Source organism: Saccostrea cucullata, unplaced genomic scaffold (genome assembly GCF_032062105.1).
Source record: "Saccostrea cucullata isolate Sc308-1 unplaced genomic scaffold, CSIRO_AGI_Scuc_v1 ctg595, whole genome shotgun sequence".
In the NCBI taxonomy this organism is placed as follows: domain Eukaryota; kingdom Metazoa; phylum Mollusca; class Bivalvia; order Ostreida; family Ostreidae; genus Saccostrea; species Saccostrea cuccullata.
The window spans coordinates 23,374-32,212 of record NW_026931109.1 but is presented as its reverse complement, the minus strand read 5'-3'; the positions used below and the strand labels follow the sequence as shown (position 1 = coordinate 32,212).

At 36.2% G+C, this 8,839-nt stretch overlaps 1 protein-coding gene across 3 annotated transcripts; it reads left to right on the top strand.

The window, feature by feature from the left end:
- The first annotated feature begins 704 nt into the window (after positions 1-704).
- LOC134231417 (uncharacterized) lies at positions 705-7,489 on the top strand. 3 transcript variants are annotated; one of them, XM_062713377.1, is made up of 3 exons: positions 705-867; positions 2,700-2,975; positions 5,231-7,489. In XM_062713377.1, exons 2-3 carry the CDS (start codon positions 2,708-2,710, stop codon positions 6,235-6,237), a joined length of 1,275 nt encoding a protein of 424 aa, XP_062569361.1. In that variant the 5' UTR covers positions 705-867; positions 2,700-2,707; the 3' UTR covers positions 6,238-7,489. The 3 variants fall into 3 exon arrangements, with proteins under 3 accessions (XP_062569361.1, XP_062569360.1, XP_062569359.1); XM_062713376.1 differs by having other exon boundaries at positions 705-1,885; XM_062713375.1 differs by lacking the exon at positions 705-867 and having other exon boundaries at positions 1,908-2,975.
- The last annotated feature ends 1,350 nt before the right edge of the window (positions 7,490-8,839 follow it).

Genomic DNA, 8,839 nt, shown 5'->3' with positions numbered 1-8,839 from the left:
CAACATCTACTTCTCCTAACGAATGAAATAAAATAACCTTACAATACGTCACTATACAATAAATTCAAACTTTAACATACAAGAAAGACGCTGTTCTTTATAATGAAAAGAAATTCAGTAAAATTTAACATATCGATGAACAAAAATATATGTATAAACTTATATAAAATTCAATTTGATATTTGCAAAGTAATTCCCTCATTTTTATGCTTCATTCGTACTTTTTTGGAAATATTTAATTGTGGTAGTTCTAATATAAACAATTGTTACCTGAAATCCCTTTTATATATCTTGCAGATAACCCCATATTATCTGTAAATAATACCAAGTTTTAACCTTCTGTCATGATGATTGAAGATAGTAATTTAAGAACAGAGATATAAATTACACGTTATTCATGTCTCTGGTAAGAGTTTTCTATAAAAGTTTGAATACCTATTTGACAATTACATATATTGAATTTAAACCATGATAACACTAATTATTTTCTTCCTGCTTTACAAAGTAAAAAGTACATGTAATAAAAAAATGAAAATAAAAGGTTTGTGTGAGTGATACAATGGACTCATAAAGTCAGAAGCATGATAATTTAAAATTTTATTTTCAACAATAATGATGATAAATCTTAATTTACAACATTAAATTAATTTATGTAAAACATCTGACATGGCAAGAAGAACAACTCCGATTTTTCTCTTCGCCGGTTAACATTCCTGTAATCTGATAATCTCTTATCAGCAACTGACCAGATTCAGCTAATTTTGCGCACGCCTTCATTCTTCCAGCGTGCATTGCTTTGTCAACATACATTCGCCAGTCATCTTGATTTGTTTTTGTTGTGAGCCATTCAATCACTTGTTATCGCAGGTACATAAGTCTACTCTGTTAGAAGAATTTCTAATTCAATTTATTGTTGGATTATCCTTTATATAGGTACATTGGTGAGATTCTTTGGATGCTAAAAATTTTGTGTATGCTTTACAATATTTGACGGATTTTGTGTTTGACTGGCGAAATACGTTAATACAATGCTATGGAGACCCTGTTTCATGCGCTCATCATCGTAATTACAACTTAGCAGGAGTAAATGGAATGTGGTGAACGTTTACGTATGTTGACTTGAATTTCTTTGTTCTGCTTCGCTCCAGTTTGCCGGTCTTGGAACCATGAATGACCTAGTGAACTTTGTGGCTATTTATATATTGCCCAGCATCCAAGATGCATTGCGGTAAACAGTCAAAATGGCGTCTGTTTTGATTGCTGGAAGTTCACATGTTAAACGATTTGAGCACTATGTAAATCAAAATCGAGAATTTCAGAACTTGAATTTAAATCCAAACACTTTTGTAACATTTTATGGTATAAGTGGAGGAAAGCTGACAAATAATTCCCACTTGCAGGCGTTAGAACAAAACTTAGGCACGTTTCTCCGGACTTTCTCATCTTACATTTAGGTGGTAACGATCTGGACACAACTTCGGCTGATGAAACATACGCTTATGAGTTATGTTTACGACTTTGTTGTATTGCGGAAACATTTGCCCGTCGTTTCAACATTAAAAAGACAATTGTTTGCCAACTGATGCCGAGATATCGGACACGGGTATTAGATATAAATAGTTATAATGAACTAGTAATTAAATTCAATAGAATACTGAAGAGAGAGCTGTTAGGAAAAAACTGTTTGCAGTACTGGAATATAAAAGGTGTTAAAAACAGCCAGCGTCCAGTATTTTGCGATGGAGTCCATCTGAACAACGAATGGGGCATGCGAATTTACTACAGAAACTTGCGTGGTGCAATTATCCAATGTTTAAAATAAGATTGGTAGCAGGGACATCTACATCGTATGGTCCGTCAACATAAGCAGCACATTTTCATTCAGGTTCACTTGCAACTAAAATAGATAAGTCTGTTCAACATCTGCACGATCTCAAGCAAATTATGAATTATAATATGTAATGAGTAGTCTTATTTATACGGTTAGTGGACAATGGTTTACAATTATGAATGGTAATCAGTATGTCTGCGTTTTATTACTGCATATTGTATTTGAGATCTCAATTATATGAAATGTCATAAACATAGATATAGAATACGCTACTTAAACTGTGTACAGTACAAGTGGTAACATTTTATGTTGGTATCAGATACACTGTGAGCTGGCACAGTTGTAAACGTACATTCCCGAAAGTATGAGTTTGCACAGTGAGCTGGCACTAATGCATCTCATATATATGTTGATACACGTACGGTTTAGAATGTGCTATGGCACATACTTTATGAATTTGTATGTACGCACGTGTATTATGTTTCTATGTTCGGGCACTATGATAATGTACGATATGTTCTGATACAAATATGATTTGTGTGCAAACACTTTCAGTTACTCACTTGTGCATAGGCGTACATTAAGTAGTTATGATGTCTTCTTTTATTCAACGAATTCAATTGAGTATGAACGCTTTCAACTATGGCTATGATATGAGCATGATGAGCATAGACATGTATGTTGGACTCAATCATTTTTGTCAGGCATTTTTTTTAAAGCCATGTTTACACGAGCGCTTGGTACATCTTCATTGTGCCAGGGCAAGCGGATCTGTAATCAGGCGAAGATTCCTGACGGGAAGTTGGTTTGAGTTTACAACAAGCATGTGATTTGTATGATATCACTTAAGTTTCGTATTTTATTCAAGGTAGGAACATGCCACCTAAGAGAAAAAGGAGTCGGGTGACAAAAGCTGCGGAGCCAACCGAGTCTCAACCAAAACGCAGCGCACCGTCTAAAGACCTGGAAATCGTGGATACAATCCAAAACGCAATACAAGCAGCCATTCCTGGTATTACGAAGGCGGTAATGGATGAGATATCCAAACAAAAGACTAGTACTGACACCGCTATAATGCCAAGTCCTTCAGCGCCTGAGGGGGAAGCGGCCAATGACAGCGCTGTGGAGCCTACGGTTAATCTGGGTATTTCTAACACTTTCCTTGAAGCCCAGAAAGTATTTCAAAGCCTCTAGCCTTAGGCATTGATTCTAAAATTAAATAAAAAATATGGGCAAACGAGTTCGTCGATTTTGGCACTTTATTAAAGCCAACTGAAAAACAAGTAAAATTTTCCATCGAAGAAGGTGATGATGGCTTAACATTTGTAAAGGAAAAATCCACCCCTCTTAAGATTGAATCCATTCCTCAATGGATGAAAGCTTTTCATATATTCGTTAGTATATTTTGCGAGAGGCACACAAATGATGCCACAAAATTGATGAAATATGCGTCTATTGTTCAAAAACTTGCTGACCAGTCTACTGCATCAGCAGCCATTCAGTATGACAAAACTTTTCGTCAATGGAGAGAAATATCTCCAACCAAACTTCCATGGGACCAATTAAACGCCGAATTGTACCAAGAGGCATTGGCATCCGGTATTCAGTCAAAGTTAAAGGGAGTAACACAAAAACCTACTTTTCGTCCCTTACAGGGTACCAAGGGGAGGGCAGGGAATAATAAACTCGTATGCTACAACTTTAATAATTCCGAACAGGGAATTTGTCATAGAAAAGATTGCAGATTCTCCCACACATGGCAACGCTTTGGTGGGGAACACAGTAGAAAAACTTGCCCATCAACCCCAAAACTCCCCAATGTAGCAAACAAAAATAAGCAAAAATCTATCCCCCAAATCGGATCATCAGAAAGTAAACAGTCAACCCTTAAACTTACAAAATAATCCTTTTGATATAGTAACTCCCGTGAATCATCAACTGTTACAACATTGGCTATCAGATTACAATGTGAGTGACAAAAAATTTTTAGTTGATGGCTTTACAGAGGGTTTTAAAATTCCTTTTCAGGGTGTTCGTGAGCAGAGGTTTTGTAACAACTTAAAATTAGCTGATCAAAATTTATCTATCCTTCAAGAAAAAATAAATAATGAAGTACGTTGTGGTCGAGCAGCGGGACCTTTCAAAAATGCTCCATTCAACAATTTTCAGTGTTCACCATTAGGTTAAGTGCCCAAAAAACAAGAAGGGGAATTTAGAGTAATACATCATTTATTTTATCCTGAGGGCCAATCTATAAATGATGGGATTCCGCAGGATATTTGCTCGGTTCAATATCAAACCATCGATGACGCGACTAATTTATTAAAACAACTTGGAAGGGAAGTTTTGTTTGCAAAGACAGATATTGAAAATGCTTTTAAAATCATTCCAGTCCATCCATCAGATCGCGAATTGTTGGGTTTTAGAGTAGGAGGTGGGTTTTATTTCGACAAAACCTTACCAATGGGCCTAAGTTACTCCTGTAACTTATTTGAAAGATTTAGTTCTTCATTGCATTGGGTAATGGAATACCACTACCAATCAAGCTGTGTTCATGTTTTGGACGACTTTCTTTTTATGGGACCAGCCCATTCAAACAATTGTTTGAAATCTTTAGAGAACTTCCTTCAATTATGTAATGACATAGGTATCCCAATTAAGAACGAAAAAACAGTGTATCTCACAACGACAATAACATTTTTAGGTCTAGAAGTCGATTCACTAACTATGGAAGTTAGGTTGCCAAGGGATAAGCTTGATAAGCTAAGAGATGCAATAGATTCGTTTAAGCACAGAAAAAAAGTAAGTCTAAAAGAATTACAATCTTTGATTGGATTACTTAACTTTGCTTGCGCGGCTGTCCGACCAGGTCGCACTTTCCTACGACGGCTAATCAACCTCACAAAAGGCTTAAAGCTACCCCATTTCAAACGGCGTTTGAACACAGAGGCTAGGGCTGATCTTGAAGCTTGGTCTGTTTTCATCAATAGTTTTAATGGTAGGTCATTGATATTAGATGATAGGTGGGAAACCTCTGAAACACTATGTATGTATACGGATGCAAGTGACCTAGGATTTGGGGGTACATTTAAAACAAAGTGGTTCTTCGGAGAATGGCCACAAGAGTGGGGCCAGTTTCACATTACAGTCAGAGAATTGCTTCCTATTGTGATAACTTTAGAACTATGGGCATCTGATTTACGGAACTCCTGTATTAATTTCTATTCAGATAACATTGCAGTGGTATACATCATTAACAAACAAACTTCAGCAGACCCAATAATTATGAAGTTAATGCGTCGTTTCATAGTAAATACATTAAAATACAATATTCTTTTCAAAGCAACACATATTCCAGGTGTACTTAATGTAGCTGCTGATCGCCTTTCTCGCTTGCAGGTCCGGGAATTTCAGGACCTATGTACAAATATGGACCCAGTGCCATCAGCAGTTCACCCAACAATGCTAACACTCTGAAAGATATAGCGACAGCCATTCTGAAGAATTCCCTCGCTCCTACATCAAGGGCAGCTTATGAAAAAACATTTGCTTTTTACGCTGACTTTATGTCAACCTACTTTCCTAATGTCTCTTTACTGCCTCCTACTACTGAGCATTTGGCGCATTTTATAGCTTTTTGTTTTCAAAGTAACATCGCAGCATCAACCTTGAAAACTTACATTTCGGCTCTGAGTTATAATTTCAAAATTCAAGGTTTTGAAGATCCATCACAACAATTTGTAATTCGCAAAATGCTACAGGGATATCAAAAGTTAAAAACAGTAGGAAGTGACACAAGATTGCCCATAACAACGTCAATTCTGAAACAGCTTGTAACTTCTTTAGACAAGTTAGGCATTTCAGCCTATTTATGCAGTATGCTAAAGGCAATGTATTTGCTGGCTTTTCATGCTTTTTTAAGGGTTGGTGAAATAACAGTTTCGTCTTCTACGAACGTTAAAAACGTATTAAATCTGGTCAATGTAAAACTCGTTTCGGATAAACTAAATTCCAGTGAATCTCTTGAGATTACAATGGATAATTTCAAACATAGTGCAGGCAAACATATACCCACGTTGATTCTACAAAGAAACGAATCGGAAGAGCAATTTTGTCCTGTTCAGGCTATTCAGCTATTTCTTAAAGTTAGAGGCCAGTCACCAGGCCCTTTGTTTGCATATCCAAATGGTGATGGGTTACTAAGACAACATTTTACAAATTATTTGCAAATGTCTCTTAAATGGGCAGGGCTAAATACGAGTCATTATAAAGGCCACAGTTTTCGAATAGGAGCTGCGACATGCGCTGCAGCAATGGGAATTTCAGAGGAAAAAATCAAACGAATGGGAAGATGGCATTCCGACGCTTTTAAAAAGTACATAAGAATCCCTGTGCTTCATATTTAGATGAATTTGATCATGGGGTCATGAGTCTCTGATCAAATAGTATAAATTAGTATTTCACCCCTTTTATTTCTTCGCGAAAGCATAGGTGAGGGTCAGCAGGTTTTTGAACAGTAGTTTTCCTTTCGGTTAATCTGTATATATGTTGCCGTAGGTAATGACTTTCAGACTTTTGAAATTTAACATTGGGTCATGGGGACATGGGCCTCTGATTCCACAATTGCTAGTGAACTATGGATGAGAGTTTGTTGTCATTTGAAATTTGACACTGGGTCATGGGGACACGGGCCTCTGATTCCACAATTGCTAGTGAACTATGGGTGAGAGTTTGTTGTCATTTGAAATTTGACACTGGGTCATGGGGACACGGGCCTCTGATTCCACAATTGCTAGTGATCTATGGCTGAGAATGTGTTGTCACTTGAAATTAGACACTGGGTCATGGGGACATGGGCCTCTTGACTTCATAACGGGTAATGTAGCCTTGCATGAAAGCATTTTGTTACTTATTGCTGCATGAATGATATGAACAGTTTCTTCACGAGGACAAGGGCCTCTGACAATTCTTAAAAGGGAAATGCTGACCATTACTTGTACATCATTTAAGCACTTTTGTATAACACAAATGTAATTTGTATTCTTTATGTGAATGTTACTATATATCATATTAATTGAAGACAATAGTTTTGGGTGGGGTTTATTGTATTCATTGTTTCACCATGAACACAATAATGTGGCGATTTTTTATGCCCCACCTATGATAATTGGCTTAACAAAATGTATTTGTTAATTTTATGCACAGGTTTTTTATGATTGTGTAATGTTTGTCAATTTGTTTAATTAGTATTTTTGCATGATTTGTCTCGTCATTTATTAGATCAAAATAAATGACAATTTTCAATTCAAACTCTCTTCATTTTGTTTTTACAATATCAAACGAAGCAAAACTATTGTCAGTGTATTTGCATAAAATCTTAATTTACAACATTAAATTAATTTATGTAAAACATCTGACATGGCAAGAAGAACAACTCCGATTTTTCTCTTCGCCGGTTTACATTCCTGTAATCTGATAATCTCTTATCAGCAACTGACCAGATTCAGCTAATTTTGCGCACGCCTTCATTCTTCCAGCGTGCATTGCTTTGTCAACATACATTCGCCAGTCATCTTGATTTGTTTTTCCCACCGTCCCACCCAAATGCTTTTTATTTTTATCTTCTTGCCATGTTTGATGAGAGAAATAAATTGAACTATTAAAATCAGTTTGTTCTTGGTATAGTAAAATTGTATGGGCGATTTTTTATGCCCCACCTTTGATAATTGGCTTAACAAAATGTATTTGTTAATTTTATGCACAGGTTTTTTATGATTGTGTAATGTTTGTCAATTTGTTTAATTAGTATTTTTGCATGATTTGTCTCGTCATTTATTAGATCAAAATAAATGACAATTTTCAATTCAAACTCTCTTCATTTTGTTTTTACAATATCAAACGAAGCAAAACTATTGTCAGTGTATTTGCATAAAGTTATTTTTATCACTATGAGTTACCCTTCTTTGCATGGAACAGCTTAAATGAAAATTTGTTTAAGTGTTTTGTCCTTGTACACCTAGACAAAACGTGTTTGATTTATATTATGTGTTTATTGTAACACTTGTGTAATCTAGCAAAAGGCGTTTAAGGTGTTTAGAAAAGTGGGAAAAATTGTTGAATAAAGGCTTGACCCAAAGGAAAATAACACCTGAAAGTGATAGGTACATGTAAATGTTATTTAACTACTCCTCCTTACGTATCCCCCACTGGTGTCTATGCAACGCATCTTGTGCATTTCAGCCATCGATTTTCAAAGTGGAGGGCCAACCAGGGAAAATTTTCTTTTACTCACCTGAAAATGTTGACAAGCAAAAAAAAGTTGGAAGGGGGTGGGGGGAGGGTAGAGGCCAACTTTCCAATGCCAACTTTTTATACTACATTTCCATCAACACAAAAAGTTGGGAGCGGGGGGGGAGGCAACCAACCTTTCAATGAACGTTTCCTAAAGTATTAGTATGGTTGTGAAAAAAATGAGGGGGGCAGGCCCCTCTGTAACCCCCCCCCCCCCCCCCCCCGTTGCTGCGTGCCTGCATTTCTTACATGTACATTATTGAATGCTAAAGGAATTTGTGTATAAAACGAGAAACCATGATGATTAGGAGAAGACACTTAATGTAACTGGTTATGTATCAAAATGATGCAATTCCTCGTATTTTGTTCAACCTAAAAAGTATAAGCTTGTACAATTTTTTTTTATAAGTGATTACCTGATTTAATTCAAAGATGAGGTATTTGATTCCGATTCTTGTATCCATCATAACTATCGGTACAGGAACTTTTTTATGCGTCCGGATTGATAACTCTACATTGTTTTTGTCCTGTCTTTCTGTCTGTCTGTTTGTCCAGCCGTTTGTCTGTCTGTCTGCAAACTTCAACTTTCGCCTTAATCTTTGAACCATGAAAGATAGATATTTCATATTTGGAATGCATACTCAACGAATAAAGTTTTTTTTCAAATGACACAAAGGTCAATGTGACCTTGACTGTGACCTATATGCTAAAAATAGC

Excerpts from the sequence above, each read along its gene's own strand:
- LOC134231417 (XM_062713377.1), top strand. The coding sequence starts at position 2,708 with ATGCCACCTAAGAGAAAAAGGAGTCGGGTGACAAAAGCTGCGGAGCCA. Across the intron at positions 2,976-5,230 it reads GGAGCCTACGGTTAATCTGG|GTCCGGGAATTTCAGGACCT; the intron begins GTATTTCTAACA and ends TCTCGCTTGCAG.